The sequence below is a fragment of the Festucalex cinctus genome, chromosome 20, assembly GCF_051991245.1.
Source record: "Festucalex cinctus isolate MCC-2025b chromosome 20, RoL_Fcin_1.0, whole genome shotgun sequence".
Taxonomy (NCBI): domain Eukaryota; kingdom Metazoa; phylum Chordata; class Actinopteri; order Syngnathiformes; family Syngnathidae; genus Festucalex; species Festucalex cinctus.
The window spans coordinates 15,449,204-15,468,152 of record NC_135430.1 but is presented as its reverse complement, the minus strand read 5'-3'; the positions used below and the strand labels follow the sequence as shown (position 1 = coordinate 15,468,152).

Below are 18,949 nucleotides of genomic sequence, written 5' to 3'. Positions count from 1 at the left end.
ATGACCTGAAGTAGACTGTTTTGAAATTATTGGCCATTACTAACTTGCTTAATTGTGGAATAAAAAAAAAAAAAGTGCTGCCCTTACTTTCAGCCACCGTCAGTGACTCATAGCACATTAAGCGATGATGTCATGATCGGTTACGTGAGATGTATGTTGCGTGAACAACTATGATCTGAAAAAGTCCACTCCAAATTGTCATCGTATTGCTGCTTCCCTATAGGAAAAGTATGCATTGAAAAAAAAAATCTAATTTCGAACACCCGCATGTAACAATATTCGGATTATCTGCACAATTGTTTTTTTTCCCCCCCGCGGTTCTAGCATAAACCAACGAAGAAACCACAATACAGTATTTTTCACAGTAAATCTGAATTGTGGATCCATAAATTGTTCTATTCATCAATGTGAAAAGTTGATTCACAAAGAATGGGTGAGAAGTCTTCTTCTCTTTAATGCTTTAGATTGGTGGACTATTACTGCATTACTGCCACCTAGTGGGCCGGTGGACCATTTTGAAATATGCATTGCTGCCGCCTACAGAGTAGGTCAAGTTCAAAAATCATTTGTATTTGACAAAATATTTATTGTTTACATTTCTGCAATTTTTAAAGCAAAAGTATTTGGAAGCCTCCTAAAGCAACGTGATATTTGATATTTAATTGTGCTGAAATCTAATTATTATTGTGATCGATTAATTCTCATCCATAAAGAATTTGCAAAACATTGATTAAAACGGCAAATTATAGTTATTTATTTGCATTTCGGTTTGAAGACTTATTAACCATTTTAATAACTTACATTATGGATTTCTGTTGGATATGCTTAGGTACCCCTTCTATAATACTTTGAATATAAACCAATAAAATACACTCACTGAAAGTATTCAAATTTATTTTGATTTTATTTTATTTTATTTTTACATTTTTAGTTGATTCATGTTAATTTATGTAAATTCTCTCTTACTCTATGTAGCCTATTCATGCACAAATTACAATAATCAACATCAGTATTTTTAACAAGTATTTAAAAAAAAGAAAGTCTTTTCATATTCATTCATATAGGAGAAGTAACTTTTCAATACTTGTCCACTGTAGTGACCAGTGTCCCTTAAAGGGTTCATTTTAAAAAACACATTAATTTGTACAGAAAGTTGCCACCCTGCCCTGAAATTTTACAACCATTCTGGTGGTATGTCATTTATTATGATGCTGTATGCACGACATAATAGTTATCATTGTACATCAGTGGTTTGGACGTCCTTTTATTACCTCATACTTTGATCAATGTCCAAAAAGTCAGTTTAATTCCCATCTGCAATTGTTTATGCTTTACCCACTTCCTTTGGTTTACACATAGAGTAAGAAGACAAGTAGGGTACAGAATGCATTGCTTTATTATTGAGGTAAAAAGTAATACACGCATGCACATTTACACACATGCAGTCACCATTCCAGGAAGCTCTTTAGTGTGCCCCTTAACACGTTAATAGTATGTCTCCTAATGGGAGACAGGGAGCTCGGTGCCAAGAGTTCTTCTGGATAATTGGCTGCTTCCTCACCCGCTGACTTCTCACCCATTCACATGCTCTTATTTTACATTTTAGGGTCCCCTTCAACTCTCATCCCTTTATCACAGTTGACAACTTGATTTTTTTTTAAAATTCTTTTAAATCATGCACGAGTCTTTGTCCATCTATTATTGACTGATTATTTTGGTTGTTGATGTCGGCGTTCACGGTCATTCCATGCCATCATTTGCCATTCAGCATACTTAGTCTTAATGTACCAAATTCAAAAGGCATGTTTGTTTTTTTTTAAACTCATACAGTACTTTGATTGGCTACCGTGGATGCCACCACTCGCATCATCATAATTTATGTTATCCCAGTGGGAGGCACACAGTACTGCTCTGCTCTTAGAGCAGAGATGAGTTCTACTGTCGATTGTGACAGAAATACCCCAAGGCTTGCCAGGTGCCCCTTGTGATTGTACACAGGATCTGCCATCATGCATGTCATGTTTTGCAAACACATTGGTGGAGAAGTCGAAGAGACTTTCAGGTGGGAAAACAACTTGGTGACCACTGAAAAATACTGACATATCTATAGAAATAAGACACTTCACGATAAACCTACATGTAAGTTTTTCTTAGCTGAGCTTTGCTTTATAATTCAGTTCTTGTCCATCACTCATGTAGTACTGCAACTAAAGCAGGGTACATACAATTAATTTAAACATTGTAATCAATTTTCTTTATGCGAGAGACCCGACACATAACTAAGAAAACAAAACAAAACACTGTTAGCATGTTGCGTAGCATCCATCAACAATCATGAGTTTCCCTCCCACAAACAAGATTTCTGTTGTAGTACCAAGACTGGCCTGTTATAGCTAATGGGGTGCCAGAGAGCATCAAGGATGCTGAAAATTACAAAGAAGAAATAAAAGTAGTAGCAGAAGAAATAAAACAAGCTAGGCTAACCATTAGGCAACGCTTAGCTAACTCAACTCTTCTTGTCAATTGTATTGTTTTGAATGAACCAGTTGCTTCTCTATTCTTACCACGCCCCATGAAAAAGAATATTTCTTTGTGTATTCTCAGTGTTGTTGTATTGTGAACTTTTATAATTTGATCCAATCCAGCCCACGTTTTCTGTATTTCTATTTGGTCGACAAACGCCAACTTATTAGCATTCAGCCTTGCAATGCTTTCAAACAATGTCACTTCATCCCCGTTCTCTGCTTCTCATTCCTCCACAGTTCCAGACCGCCACACAGGACGAGCACAATGACTGACAGCCAGACAAGCTGAGAAGACCTGTCACACATTGTCTTATCAACACGTCAAAGGGCTATCTCCTTCTCGCGTCCCCCTTTTCGAGCAGCCTCGCTCAATCTTGTCCTCTTCTCAATGGCCTGCTAACACTAGAGAGACACAAATAGTAAAAAAAAAAAAAAAAAAAAAAAAAAGTCAACAAAAGGACATGTCTCCCAATTCCCGTTGAATGAGCTACTGTTAGTCGAAGCGGAAGTAGAAGAGGGACCCCTTGTTTCTAAGTCTTCATAAGGAGATCCAGCTCCAAGAGGAGGGAGGCTGAAAGAGGACCAGTCATGCGTATCTACTTGGCATTGGCACTGCAGGCGTTGTGGACTGGTGTTTGCCAGGCCGCCATGCAGCACTACCCTGCGGCATGGGGCCACTATGACGTGTGCAAATCGCAGATCTACTCGGACGAAGGACTAACCTGGGACTACATGGCCTGCCAGCCAGAGGCGGCAGACATGACCCAGTACCTGAAGGTTACTCTTGATCCGCCCAACATCACCTGTGGAAATCCTCCTGAGACGTACTGTGCGCTGGTGAGTACAGCCTTTATGGAGTTTTTTTTTTGTTCAATGGATCGATTCTGTTCCGCCCTCCAACTAGTGACAGACAACTGAAAAGCCCGCGTAGCATTAATGTGGCTAAAGACGAGGAGACTTGTGCCGACTGACGTCACGTTCTGCTGTTTAGAGAGCTGCTCCTCAGTGTGTTGTTGACACTGATTACTCACACAAAACACAGCATAATGTGACTTTGCCAGGGAAAACAAACACCACAGCGTCAGTAGTACTGCACTAATTCAACTATAACTGGGAAAAACCTAAACATACAAAAGCATGAATGAATGACATTAAATTGGATAGTTAACTCATATTAACTCTTTGACTGCCAAAAACGTTTAATGACGTATGCTAAAATCCTAATGAATGCCGCCATAAACATAGACGTTTACTGAGTTGTTGTTTTTTTTCCCCCCCTCAATGGGCAGTGCAATGTCTTGTGCAGCACTGCCTGCTCAATGGGTTGTGGAATCAAAAACACCCACTAACTATGGCCAGAAGATGGCAGCATTGCATCTCTTTTCAATGGGCTCACGATATATGAAATTACAATGAAACACGACGAGAAGACTTGAAATTGTAAATGCAAGTGAACGACTGAGAACAGCAGATTCAACACATCAATTTAGCGACTTATACCCAACGCTCCAAAGTGTAAATACTTAATATAACATGGTTAATCTCTGCTAATGCAATTACTATCTCGACCAATCAGAGTACGGTACGTGTATTTCTTGCAAGTTTCTGAGGTTTTTTTTCTCGCAAATCTGAGAGTTTATTTCACATGAATTTACGATCTTTTTACTCACAAATTTGCCACTTTCTAATATCACAAATGTTTTGAGTTTTTCCTCATAAATTTGAGTTTTTTTTTCTCTCGCAAATTTGTGAGTTTTTTTTTTTTCTTGGAACCTCAGGGGTCAAAATACACACACTTGACTCAAATGGCTTGGACGTCATGGGCTGCAGGGGATCACACTATATTTCTTGGCTGCAGGGAATTTGGTGCGCTCAGTAGTCGACTTTTGACCGTCGTGTGATTACTTTATTACTATTGGAGCAAAAAAAAAAAGGAAAGTAGTCGGACAAATTTATCCAATAGGAATTCACATGTATAACGGAATCTATGGTGTTCCACAGGGTTCAATTCTGGGGCCTTTGTTGTTTTCATTGTATCGTCTGCCCCTGAGTTCCATCTTATGAAAACAGCTGTGATTGTTTTAAAATGCTCTATAAAAATAGTTGAGTGATGGGAGTCAGCATCAGCAAAATCGCTTTATTTTTTAGTGAAGAAGGGTTCGGTGAATGCGAGGCTGGTGAGGTTAAGTACCTCCAACAAGGTTAAGAACGACTGGGGGAAAAAAAAAATAAAAATGTTAAAGTGCCCAATAAAAGCAATGATTGGTTGATGAGCTTTAAAGACCTCTTTGGTGCATCTACAAATTATCCAGCAATCATGAAAATCACAAACTCCTTGTGGAGCTGAAAATAAAACGATGCATATTAGGTCAAGTATTTAATTAGCAAACCAGCCTCCTCCATATTTGGGGTCCTTTTCACTTTGAAACTCACAGTTGGTTGCCCCAGATTGCTAAATGATGAATCAATTTTAGTCCGACTTGCAAGTCATCAAAGATTCTCTAAGAACAGGAACGCAGCCTCGAAAGCTTTTTAGATAAATAGCAAAAATGTTCCAGGAAGAAAAGTAGTAACTTGAGGAATATAAATAGACTCGGGTAGTCGTCAGCAGAAAGTCAGCTGAGGGAGAGAGAGTGAGAAACGCAGGGGAGGGAGGGATTAACAAAATGGGGATGACAAAGGCGAGCAAATGATCAAGAAAGATTGGAGAAGGCGAGAGCGTCTGGGAAGCAGAGACCCAGAGGACCATGCGCGAAGCATGCAGTGACTGAGTAGCTAATATCTCCTCGGCGGCCCACGACGGAGACTCGGAAATGTGAATAATTCAACATGTAGATAATGTATTTTACTCAGGCTGCACATTATTCTGCTGGACATATTTGAAGCAATGTCCACACTCAAATATATTTTTTGAAAATCGTGTATGTCATTTTTAATTAAGTCTTTTAGTGTTTCTATAACAACAGGTCCATTATCAACATCAAGTACAACAATTACAGCTAAAGTTAATTAATCAACATTCATTTACTTTTGCAGTTTTTTTGTTGTCGGTGATTTTTTTTAATTTCGTGTTTACTTTGTCTGCCAAAGAATATAAACTTTTTTTGTCTGATTTCAAAGATAATTTGTGTCAAACTATAAATTATATATATCAGTAGTCAGAAGTTGCTCGAGATTTTCTCCAGAGCAATATTAAGTTGTGTCATCAGCAGTATGAATAATTCAGGACCTAGCACAGACCCTTGGGGGACTCCGTGAGTTACCGTCAACTGATATGATTTTACATTGTTAAACTGCACATATTTGTCATATTTATTTGATCTGTCATCTAGGTAACTTTTCTTTTCTTTTTTTTTTTCTTTTTTTTTTTTCATATGAATTCATATGACAACTCTCTTATGCCCTAATCTCTCCATTTTTCATATTATGACTTATCATCTAAAGTATCAAAAAACTTTTGATTATTTTTTTATTTTTTATTTCTTTAGGACTTTAAATCCCTACAGTAAATTCTTTTCTTGTCTATGCTAGAAGTAATTTCTGCCATAGAAGTGGATCTTTTTTTTATTTTTTATGTTTTTCTCTGAAACCATATTGGTTTTCACTTAAAAGATTGTTTCCGCACCGAAGTTGTCAATTCTATGTAGACAATATTTTTTCTACCTTTTTTATAGAACTGCAGCAGTACATATATTGGTTTGGTAACGTGTATAGATGTTTCTCTCCACTTTTTTTTTTAAATCGAAGTGACTTTTCTACTTTCATTTTTGATTGGAAAGTACCAGTTTTGAAGGACATGTTATTTGAAAGGTTGCACTACAGAATGAGGACAAGTGCAATAGAAAGTAGAAGGATAGATACATTTTCAACATGAAATGCTTTATATTTCTGTGGACCCGTCGTCCTCAAGCTCTTTTGGAAAATGTGGTCTTCTCTCCACCTTAAGCTTACTCCGTTTATAATCGAGTTGAGTGGATGAAAAGAATTGTGCGTCATATCGTGAGGACTAATGTCAAAACGGGGCCACTTTTCATTCTCCGACTGCTCATTTCTTTGACCTCTGATTGATCCAAAATGAAACCTTGAGTATATGCTCCTTTTTTTTGCTTCGTTGTGACTCAGTGATGGACAAATGAATCACAGATGGGAAGGACTCAGTCATGCATGTCAGAGGCTTGGAACTATTCTATTTCTGGATACACCAATGAAACAATACAAGTAGAATTCTCAAGTCCAATTCAACACCAGAACTTTTACCTGTGATATTCCTGCTGTAGTGTCAAAATGCTGCTGCGAGTTTGCATCACAAGAAGCATTTTAACCACAGGGCAATTGTAGTTAGGTGGCGTTATCAGAGAATTCTATCAACGTGATAATTGATGTAACACTTGTAAAATCTGCCACATATAGCATTGTGTCTGTGGAGCTGAAAGTAACAGACATCAAAGTTGGATATGAGAGTGAGTGAGGCAAGTGGAGCAACTGCAGGGCATGGTGCTTATATGAGTATTATGTCCGGCAGAGGCCTTCATTCCTGGGCCCACCGCTGCATCATTTGCCCACACACAATGACGGCTTTTTTTCTGTTTTCGACCTGTGACCTTTCAAATAACAGTAAGATGACAATCAGTGAACTTTGCTACACATTATATGAGATGCTGCTGCCCCCTCAAGTTCGACGCCTGGCATCTAATAGCGCTGAGAGGTTGCACAGTCGCAAACATTTTGATGATTGAAACTGCAAAGCATTCAGGAGAGGAACCTTGAATGTATGATTTATTTATTTTTTTACATGACAGAGTAGGCTACAGTCCATTATTCCAGAGTTCAAAACAGAAACCTTCACAAAAAATAAAAATAAATACAATGTAACATACCGTGTTTTTTTCAAATGAAATAAGAATTATATTGAAATATTAGCACACCATTTATTTGGACTTTTAGATATGCTGTGCTTTTTTTTATACCTAAAAATGTTAAAGCAAAAATCCGTTGTATATGTCAGCACTAGTCAAAACACGATAATTTGAGAGTCTGGATGTCAATATAGTTGTTAGATACATTTGAGCTGCTTTGTTTCTTTAAATGTTAAGATATGTGTTTTTGTTGACACAGTGTTCATTCCATTTAGTTTTGTTTCATGTTTTGTCAAAATTTCCTGTACGGATGTAATAAATAAACTGGGCTACTCCATGCTGTAGCGAAAAGTGATGCCGGCGGTGGCCATCTTGCGTTGCCACACTTTAACAGTAAGTTGACTTTTCCGCAGTAAACTTTCCACGTTATTTTAAAAATAACACTGTGTGCCGACCGGTTGTAGCAAAAAGTATAAAATTAGCGTGGGAGATGCTCTAAATGCAGATTTCATCAGTAAGAACATGAATATAAATTTTCTCTCATAAGGTACTGAGTGCTACTCAGACTGGTCTGCATCATCAGAACCAGTTATCAGAACCATCAGCAATGAAATGAAAGCAAAGCACACAAGAAAAAAACAATTCTTCTAAAATGGCCGATTCATGATACTTGAGATAATACTCTGAATGGTTGATGCAAACAATTAAGTTCGTTCCTTGCTAGGCTCTCATTATCCCATACAGGGATTTATTGTAGTACAATTACTACATTATTAATTTTGCACTGCAACTGAGGTTTTAAAATTCCAGAGACGTGAAGATACCGTGTGCCCTGTGTGAGTTTATGATGAGTATTTTGTGGTTGGTCTAATCTAATAAGTTGCGCGGGATCGGGTTTGTGGTTGGTCTAATAAGTTGTGCACACTCTGGGGGGGGGCACTAGCAGAAATCCTGCCTAGGGTGCCACGTTGCTTAGGAACTCCACTGGTTAGGGGAACCCCATGAAATGATATCTTAAACGCTGAAGTTAGTTGGCTGACTCAACAAAGCCTAAATAAGGCAACTGTTGCTAGGTGGTAGCTGATTTGCCAAAGTAGTAAAGCAGGTTTAATTACATGGGAGCCTGCTGATGTGACCATTTTGTCAGGTATTAGTCAGAGCTCATGTACTTCCAAAGAGACAAAGATTAACACCGTACACGACAGTTTTACTTAAATTTACATTGTGTGCCATTTATAACCCTGAAACGTATTTTGTACCTTAGACCAAGGACCACTTGTAATCTAAATTGTCCATATGAGTGAATGGTTGTTTGTTTGTGTTGTGTCGTTGACATGGCGACTAGTCCAGGGTTTAACTAAACTAACCTCTCACCCACCAGAATAGGCTCTGAGTGACCAGATTTTCAAAATTACAATCACAAGGGACACAAGGCTCAAACAGGACTGTCCCGTTTATTGTTGTTTTGTTTCATTCCTATGAATCAACGATGTTTTTATACGTTGGATAGTTACCAAGTGCAAGTCATCCGCAGATTCACATGCGGTTATGCAAACCTGACCTTTTCCAAAACTAATCCTGATCAGGGATTTACGTTGGAAAGTGTTTTTAACTCCTCATACCTTCCTTACTCCCCCCTCGCTAATGCACTGTGCCGTTTCAACTGACTCCATAATGACATTTCCTTGAGAAATAAGACAAGTGTCAGCCACAATATGTCTCAATTCATATCCTTAATACTGCTTGGTTTAGCGGCGAATGAGTGGGTGAGCAGATTTTCACAGCGCTGCAATGTTTTCATAGACTATGACATTCTCTCTCATAAACTTGTTTATGGTGCCTTTTGTTGTTGTTGTGAAGTGGGCGAGATAGCAACAGCAAGCACGAAGGCGTTTTTTCCGGACCGACTTGACTGACTTCAAAAAGGTCAGACTCCAGAACCGCAGCAGCAATTAACCAGCAAAGAAAAACTAATTACGCATCCAATTTGGAAGTGTTAAGCATTGGAGGATGAAGTCAGCTTGTTCACTTTTGTTTGCATGGTTTCTTTAATCTGTGACCAGCTCAAACAGAATCGATTTATTGTCGTCTTACTGCGACGGAAGTGGAGGATTTGCAACTAACTGCAAGATGTCAATTTCATTTGTGACAAATCTGTGCCAATCGTGTTTTTTGATTTAATAGCCTAATCAACCTTCAGTAAGTTTTCTGTTCATGATTCAAATCAAATCAATTAGGCCATATAAGCACATTCCATACATAAAAATGCAACTCAAAGTGCTGAGTAATTAAAATGTCCATAGTAGCCTACAATATAAAAAGTAAACCAGCAATTGAGGTGCTTTACATTTTTATTTTCACTGCATTCAACAACACTATTTTAGGGACAGACCGATGGCGCCGATATTGGGCATTTTGACAAATTTCTTCAAAATCTGATGGCCGATAAAAGGTGAAGCTAAAACCATTTTAATCTCAGAAAACTATTTACATTTTCAGTTCAGTTTATAAAAGATTCTGCTGACCTTGAGAATCTTCTGAACCTTTTGCTTTTGTTCGACATTAAAACAAAGAAATGTGGATGTTTAAGATTTCATGTTGTTGGTTTTTTTATTTTTTTATTTTTTATTTATTTATTTATTTTTTAACATTAACTTTTTAAGTTCACTACTGATCACCTTGGGAGTTCACTGGACATTTTTTTTTTTTTTTTTTTTTACATTAACTTTTTAAGTTCACTACTGATCACCTTGGGAGCTCACTGGACATTTTTTATTTTTATTTTTTTTTAGAAATTTAAAATGAAGTATATTGCCTAAGATAAAAAAAAAAAAATCTATATTTTGAAAAGTCTGAAAAATGTTCAATAAGCATATTCAATGTTCAATAAGTATTTAAAAAAAAAACTTTTGATTATAATATTTTTCTCCCCCTTTTTACTGAAAATGAACATCAACTTCAAATATCGGTTATCAGCCTTCTTGACTGCTAATAATTGGCATCGGTATTAGGGATGTAACGATATGGGCAATATCGTGATATTAAAACTGGCACAATATCATCGTCGTCATGTTCACAATATTTCAAAGGAACACATCTGTTAAAAAAAAAAAAAAAAAAAAAAAGTCAGGTTGATTTCCATTTGCACAGTTCTAGCACCCTCTAGTGGCTAGTTTTAGTGCAATTTAATTTTCATTAGGGATGTTTTGGCCTATGTTTCAAATCTATGCTAAGTGTCAGATGAAGAGGAACCTAATTTTCTTGTGAAGCGATCAATGTGTGATTACTTTAGCAAATAAGTGCCTCGATATTGTTATTAGAGATTGTAGGTGGTTTCTATGCATTGCTGTTATGTACAAAAGCACAATATCGTGCTTTCTTTATCGTGATAATTATCGCATCGTGACCTTCATATCGTGATAATATTGTATCGTGATGTTTGGATATCCTTTACTTCCCTAATCGGTATTGGCCCTGAAAAAAACAAAAAACAAAAACGTATCGGTCTATCTCTACTCTCTTTACTAGTCGCCGATTATGCTATTTCACTGAATTAAAGCTGCACCCAAATAAACATTATAACAGTATGATAGGAAAATGATGGTAAGAAAAACAACTCTCTCTACTTAAAAATGCAAAGGAGACTTTTGCAGATCCTTTCAGGGAGAAAAGTTTGTACGAATAAACTTGGTGAAAAGTTGGCTTGCTGACAACATCAGGTGATTTTTTATTTTTTTTTGTGATCGTGTGTATGTGTGTGTGCGACTTGTCTATCTGGGCGCCATCAATGCGCTCAGTGTTGCTTCAACCGTTTATATTGCCACAATGCGATAACAGGGGGCCTCCTTGACTCCAGCTTCCCACAGCCTCTGTCGACTTCTTTTTAAAGTCGGGAGACAAACATCTCTTATTTTGCCCAGAAACAATGAAGAGGCAAACTACACAAGAGGAAAACTTTGTACATGTTTGAATATGAATTTTAGAGTGTTTGCCTGTGAATAAAAATAGAGAATGTACTTTGGAATTTTGTGGATTGACCCCTTTGGAAAACTGTTGCATGAAATAATTCATTCTGTTGCGGTTTCCATAGCATTTCACATGACAGTTCCCGTCAAATAGCAATTGAAGACGAGTCAAGTATGGATTATCTCCCAGAGATTTTGCCTCGGAATATTTTAGAGCCTTAAAACCAGGCATATCACATTGTCTCAGTGTTAAACACTCTTGCAGCTCGCTGACTTTTTGGACCCTCGGATTAGCCTCTTTGAACTCTCATTTCTCTTTTTTTATTTTTGGCCAAAACCATTCTGCTTCAATTTTTTTTCCCTTCATTCCTCACAGTATGTGTTGTCCCTGAATCTCTCCGTTGCATTTCTCAGTTAATCACTTATGAAGAATTACGACCGGAAGGCACTGCTTTCAACCTTTGATACTCAGAGAATTGATAGAATTACTTGTAATTGCTCTTTGTAATCCTGCAGTGGAAATTAGATTCTGTGGCATATGGTGGCTTTCACATTTAGGGACACTTATTTGTTCTTTTGTGTTGGATTTGGATGTTAATTGCAACATATGAACAGGAAGGATTTGAATAGAGCAAAACCAGTGATCCCATTGCTCATTTTTATCTACGTGGTGGGGGCCAAATGATCCCACTGTAGTAGCAGATGCTGAAGCTTCTAAGCACAGCATTTCTATCCACTTTGAACAATTCTTTTAATTGAGCGAATAAGTGGCAAATGTGTCTCCAGGTTGTAAATTTGTCTGAGGATGCTTCAGTAATTTTCCACTACAGTCCGAGAGGTGACAGTAATATGCGTCACAAAGTAGGTTCACATCTGCAGAGTAAATAAGAAGCTAGTGTTGCAGTATGTGGTCGAGTTATGTCTCACTTTTGCCTTAACTCGAAAACGGCCAAACACCTTGAAATAAAATAATATTGTCATTGATACATGAAACAAACTTATTATCATTGCAATTAGTTTGTGAACATACGTAATGGCTAAGAAATAGTACGTCCTACCAAGCAAAATCACCGCATAAAAAGCTAGGCTAGGGTTAGGCTAGCATGGCTACAAGTCATCATATTTGCAGGTCACATGGTACTAATGCTGCATTTGAAGAAAGTGTGAAGTCGGTTTTATCTCACTAGGATTGTTCCAGTTCCGACCTCAAAGCGTATGAAGAAATGGTAAACAACAAAGATGGCTGATTCCGATAAATTGTTTGTTGTTCTGGAAAACAGTTAGTCCAAATCAGGTTGTGTTAGGTAATGTTACTAATTTCGAATAACTAGATTACTGGACTAATAAATAAAGAGATAAATAATTGTGAAAGTTACGTTTGACCGTTTACGATCTATATCTCTATGGGAGTCGCCATTGTCGAATGACGTCAGATTGAAGATTGAACACTTTCTGGTATGAAGTTGGAAAAGTCAGACTTTCTCAAATGCACCATTAATGTGACTTATCAATTAGCATTTATTAGTATTAGCCTGCCAAGCTAATTGCTTAGCCAATAGCTAGAGAAGCATGAAACTAATACTTGAACAATAGAAAAATCACAAGTTAGGCATGTTAGCATTAGCATGACGGCTAAGCTAATAGCTAGGTTACCAAGGACTTGACAGCACAGGACGTTCACTATATGTTCTTGTGTTCGCTAGCATGTTATACGGGTAGAATTTGGTAGTCCAGGTATTGTGTGGCAATAGGGAGTTAAATGGGTTGTAATGTGCACCTTTTTTGGAGGATCCAAAATAGAACTCCGGCAGATGAAAGGCAACAGATAGACCTGTCTGGGAAGTACACACACTGCAGTTTTTCAAAGCAATATCGCAGTGTGCCGGAACATTTTCATTTTACTGTGCACTCAGCTTGATCTGACATTGAGAAGTAATCTGACATTCGTTGCCGTGTATCATTGTGTTGACTACTCATTGACAGCCGCAAAAAGGCTCAAAGTTCAAATGGATAGCAAAACACAACAGACCCAATGAATCCAGACGGAATTTCTCCATCCGCTCTTATCGCAATATACATTCTTGAAAACACAGAAAAATGTGAGGCTGTCATGCTTTGTTGTTATCCATTTCAGTCTTTTGGGACTGCACTTGAATGGCTCCTCTTTCCGCTCTCCACATGGCTCAGTCCCTATTTAAGCAAGCAAGCATATGCCGTGCAAGGGGAACACGCTGAAGCCTGGAAAATGTGCTTGCTTAATTAAAGAAGTGGAATAGCCAGTGCAGCTATTTACACCTAATTCTGACATAAATCTGTAGTTATCGCACTAGTGAGACCGTGCTCCCCCCAATTTAGTGAGGTACCCCAGAGCCTTTCCTTAATAAGCAATCTTCCTGATTGAGCCGAGGTGAGAGTTACAGTATCTTTCTAAGGGAGGCGAAAGGATGAGAGAAGCTGAATTTAAGCAGAAGGGAGGGGGGGGGGGGTAGTGAAGTGCTGTCAGGGCTATTCTGATTGTTAGCAGTCTATTAACCCCATTTAGGACAGAGAGAGCAGTTGGTTAATGGTGGGTAGCCTGGCAATATCTGTAGGACTGTGGCTAGGGTGAAGGCATACACTTGGCATGTCAACCTCTCAACAAAGACCACATAGTCATCTTCAGTCCATTTACCCCTTAATTTGTGACTGTACATATTGTGGCTGTTTAACTTTGCCTTACATTGCAAATTTGGGTCACATCGACACCATCAGAGTCCAAGTGGAACCGCTTGGTGGGAGTTCCTCCTGTACGTTTGCTTTTTCAATGACAAATTTAACGAGAGTGGTGACTGGTGATTGACAGTCAACGGAGTGGATAGATATGGTGGCTCATGATAATGTCCAAACGAGGGCTAAACACGACTTCAAAACCGATTGAATCCATTACAAGTGTGAAGCGGAACATCGCTAAACCGATCTAAGAAAGCCCGTCACTGAGGTTTCCGATCAGTAAAAACACCAAAGCGCCTCTCAATGTAGCGTTAACTACATCTCCCTTCAGTTTTCATTAAATGTTGCGACAATTTTTCCACAAGTACATTTTGGTAATAGAAATGATCCGTTCCAGGGATACAAGTGGGCTGGGTATTGCCAGCAACCTCACGATACGCACCCAATATTTTACATTACTTACATACATTTTTATGACAACAGTCATGTATATTTACTCAAATTATCATTGTGCTGGCTGGTAAAAATGTCTTCTTCTAATGTTAGCAGCACTTCCGGAAAGTAGCAGGAAACGTTATGATTGAATATGCAATATCGACACCTCCGAACTGATACGTGTATTGTAATTAGACTGGCAACGATATATATTCCCGTATTGATTTTTTTTTTTTTTTTTTTTTTTTTAGCCCACCCACCCCTACTTACAAGGATTTGACTTTTATAGCTTTTGTTTTTCTCCCGAAACATGTACAAAATAATTACTCTGGAGCGCCACAATTCACCCTAAGACAGAAGAAAACGGACTCCCTCTATTTCTGACAGTATATTGAAAATAGCTCCCATAAGGTGTCATGCACTTGTTTCAGAAGCATGATTTGACAAGGGGGCGCAACCGGTAATCTTTTCATTATGCTCGCACGGACGGTAAGCACTTGAGAGGCTTGGCGTGGAAATGCATTTTCCATCCCGTCTGTCTGCACATCAGACGCCGAAAATGAAATGATTTAGTGAGAGGTGCCAGGTATTAGCTGTTACTTCGGGACTTGTATTGTTGTCGCACCGAAAGGCTTCTCTTTCACTGCTTATTCAGCGGCCTTCGGTCTACTCCCCCCCCAGTGTAAACACATGCATCAAACAGTGAGCGGCGGCCATTGTGGCAGGCGGCGTTGACGTTCGAGATGAGTCGCACCTCGCTTGGATTCCCTTGGATCGGGTCAAGGGTTTCTTTGCACTTGTGTTATTAGTTGGCATCCTGCCTTGCCATGAGATTGACTAGCGTAGAGAAATATGAAACACTAAAAAGCAGGCGATTATAGGTCAATAGTCAATTAAATGACGATCTGTGCTTCATTAGGATGATACATTTCTGTTTCACTTGTAACATCAATCACCTGAATGCGTCATTATCAGTCTCACTTGCTGCCTTTTAAAACATACATGCAGATGTCTATAAATGTTCTCATTCACAAATGTTGTTCTACAATCATTGAGCAATTTGTATTTGCTTCAGCAAAATTAATTACTAACCCTAATTAGCTTCTCCAACATACCGCCTCTCTAAATGCTCCCTCTGGTATGCAATTTAAGTTGGAACCCATTCCACCCTGCCACGTCCCCTCACTTTCTTGTCTGACTGATTTCAAGCTGCTGTGGGGGTCTTTCTAGTGTCTCGAGACTTGTATTCATTTATTTAAGAATATGCCCTTGGTACACAACAATACATATACATCATTCGAACATGGTGTTTAATGTTTTATACAATCATTTAATGGTTTCCCTTAGCAACACCAGGGGAGTGACTATCTGTTTGAAAAATGTGTGAGTTTGTCTCAGTTGTGTACCTGAAATCTCGGGAAGGAATTCAACGGATTCAAGGAAAGATGCCAAAAGCATGGTTGTCTTTTCATTCGTTGCAAAAGCCATCATAGTGAAAATGTTTGACCCGATGTTTGACGCTTTTGTGAGTGTATTTTAAGGAGTACCAAAAAGTAAGGTACCGTATTTTCCGCACTATAAGGCGCACCTAAGAGGCTTCAATTTTTTCAAAAGCTGACCATGCGCCTTATAATCCAGTGCGCCTTATATATGGATCAATATTGAGCCGCAACAGGTCTTGCTGTGACCCTGCACGATCGGTGACGCGCACGCGCAGAAGATCCCGACATCTTGGATTGCTAGCTAATACTAATACTTTACATCAGAGAAAATAATAAAACGGCTGTGTATTCATTTTAGGAGTAAATGGAGTTGTCAGAAAGCTGGTTTGTAATCTATTAATAACGTTTGACTAACCGATCTGACTGTTTTGTTGACATTCCCTTTAGGGCAGCACCATCTAATGGATGCATAACGTAACCCCAGCCTCTACTGTAGCGGCTTATAGATGGAAAAAGTTTTAAAATATGTCATTCATTGAAGGTGCGCCTTATAATGAGGTGCGCCTTATAGTGCGGAAAATACGGTACTACCCCAATATGACAGTAGGCTGACATGCAACCTAAATTACCGCCAAATGACTGAATTAAACCCTCCATATAACATTGATAATATAATAGGAAATACCCCATAAGGCACCTTTTATCAAACAAAGCTTTGCACACTATGCTGGATATCCTCCATTGTTGTCCTGTATTTACTGTGACAGGCTGCGCTTCCTTATTGAATTTATTGGCAGCTTTCACCATGTCGTGCTGCAATGATGTCCCCCCTATTTACGTGCTGCCGACACATCCAACAGTGGAACCACAAGCCAGATAAAGATTTACTGTTCCAAATCGTACCATGGCAAGCTAAATTGAAATGCAAAGCATGGTGATATTGCGTTAATGGCAGAAAATGCCGGTATAATTGTGTCTCTATTGTAAGTTGTGCAGTCCGAACAGTTTTACCTCATTATTTTGCCAGCTATTTTAGGAATTTTAACAAACCAGACCTTTTGATTCTTTGCTGCAAACCATGGTGGTGTGCAATGACTCATAAAAGCCAGCATGTGTGATTGTGCCTCACCACGTATCTGGGTGCCATGTGGCAGGGAGCGCGCCTCAGCATCGCTCTGCCAAGAGATAAGAACAGAGTAAGCCGCTCACCGTGCCAGCATACTGGATTTCCACTCTGAATTATCTTTGTTGGAAGCTGTAGGGCTGCTCTATTTCTAAAGTAACAATTCCTACACAGCACCATGTTGACTTTAAATTCTTTACATGCTCAGTGTGCGAAGCTATTTGAAATAGATTATCAATAGCGAAGCACTTGACAGTGAGGCAAAAAAGTGAAATCCCGCAAGGGCTGGAATTTGTAAGGTTGTTAAAGCTTTGTAATGAAGGACACATTTGCCTGATGATTAGAGCTAATAGCGTGTATCGGGGTGCTCTAATTGTTGTTGATTATGTAAGTACTTTAATCTCAAGTACTTCATGTTATATTATAGTGCCGCTGAGATTTAGGGAGAGGAGCTTTTTAATTGAGCGTGTTATTGGAGATTAGTGCATTGTGATGTAAAGGGAGACAAGCTCCTGATAGAAAAGGTGGGAGACTGTTGTGCTGACTGGATGAACACCTTTCAGCAGACTTGTGCCAGCGTTATATTGGCTGAAGTCAGCAAACAGGTCTGCGACAAGAGGGCAGCGCCTACTGGGAAGTGTAGGCGGGGGCTGGCATACGGCTAACTGCTCTCGTAGCTTTTGCTTCATCACTTCACCCCCCTTGTTAGGATGCGTTTTGAGCTTGTTTGTGCACTGTAGAGCTGAGATGATTCATTTGGGATGATGTTTGTGGGTTATGTGGTTGGTCAGAGACCCCGCAGACGCCAGTGTCTATGGCAGCGTCTATGGCAAGGGGTGTCCAAACTTTTACCTCTGAGGGCCACATACAGAAAAATAGAAAGCTGCAAGGGCCACTTTGATTTTTTTTTTTTAAAGTTATTTATTAACACATTCATTGCCAGACCAGCAAAAAAATGCATCATTTGACGTCTTTTTCCGTCAATGGCAGTGAATGAGTTAAACATGGTAAAAATCAATGAGGCAATTATAAATCGTTGATATAATGTAGTTAATTATTGAAAACTGCTAACAGTCACAAGGCAAATAGTGACCCCTGTGTGCCACTATAATAGATATGCCTCTCCACTGAGCGGCAGCTGAATCCCAACTTGACATTCTGAACCACAACAAGAACAATCGGTAGTAAACTGACCACACTTAAGAACCATTAATTTAATGTGATGTTTTCACAAATTGGACCTTCACACTAGGCAACAAGTGGATGAAACTATTTTTATTTCTGAAACTGAATTGTTAGCTGCAAATTTGTATCTTTGCGTAGCTAGAAATGTTTAATGCACTTTTTTTTTTTCTTTTTTTTTTTTTTTAACAGCATTGAAAAATTATTTTTCATTTTTGCCGCAGGCCGCAAATGGCCCCCGGGCCGTAGTTTGGACACCCCTGGTCTATGGAGTCTATGGCATCGTCTCCAACATTTGGATGGCTTATAGGAATGAAAAGCAAGTTTACACCAAGTAATGCAGAAATTGGATTAATCTCAGTTGCCATTGTTACATCATTTACATTCTCACAAAAAAAATGTCAGGCTTCCCTGACAGATTTAATCAAAAACTGCAGCACCGACAAATCTTAATTTTATTGTTAAAACGGTTAGCAGGAAAATTCATTGTAAGGAGGATTTTTGTGTTGTGGTCAATTTCAGGTGTTTTAGTCACAAACTGTGTCTAACCAATCTATTTCACAGCAGGACCAAGAACAAATGCTTGCTTTGATGCAATTATGTATTTATTACAACAGGGAATATTGCAGTGTAATGATGGTGTTTTTCTATTGTCCAAGCACTTATTTTTAACCAGAACTCATATAGAGAAATTAGCATTTACTGAAGGTTA

The 18,949-nt window shown here is 38.6% G+C and overlaps 1 protein-coding gene across 8 annotated transcripts in view; it reads left to right on the top strand.

The window, feature by feature from the left end:
- The window catches only part of ntng1a (netrin g1a), a 190,656-nt gene that overhangs the window by 101,848 nt on the left and 69,859 nt on the right, over positions 1-18,949 (top strand). For all 8 annotated transcript variants that reach the window (XM_077508786.1, XM_077508785.1, XM_077508784.1 and 5 more), the window contains one exon: positions 2,763-3,362. In XM_077508786.1, coding sequence (XP_077364912.1) covers positions 3,114-3,362 — 249 coding nt within the window. In that variant the 5' untranslated portion in view covers positions 2,763-3,113. The remainder of the gene's footprint in view (positions 1-2,762; positions 3,363-18,949) is intronic.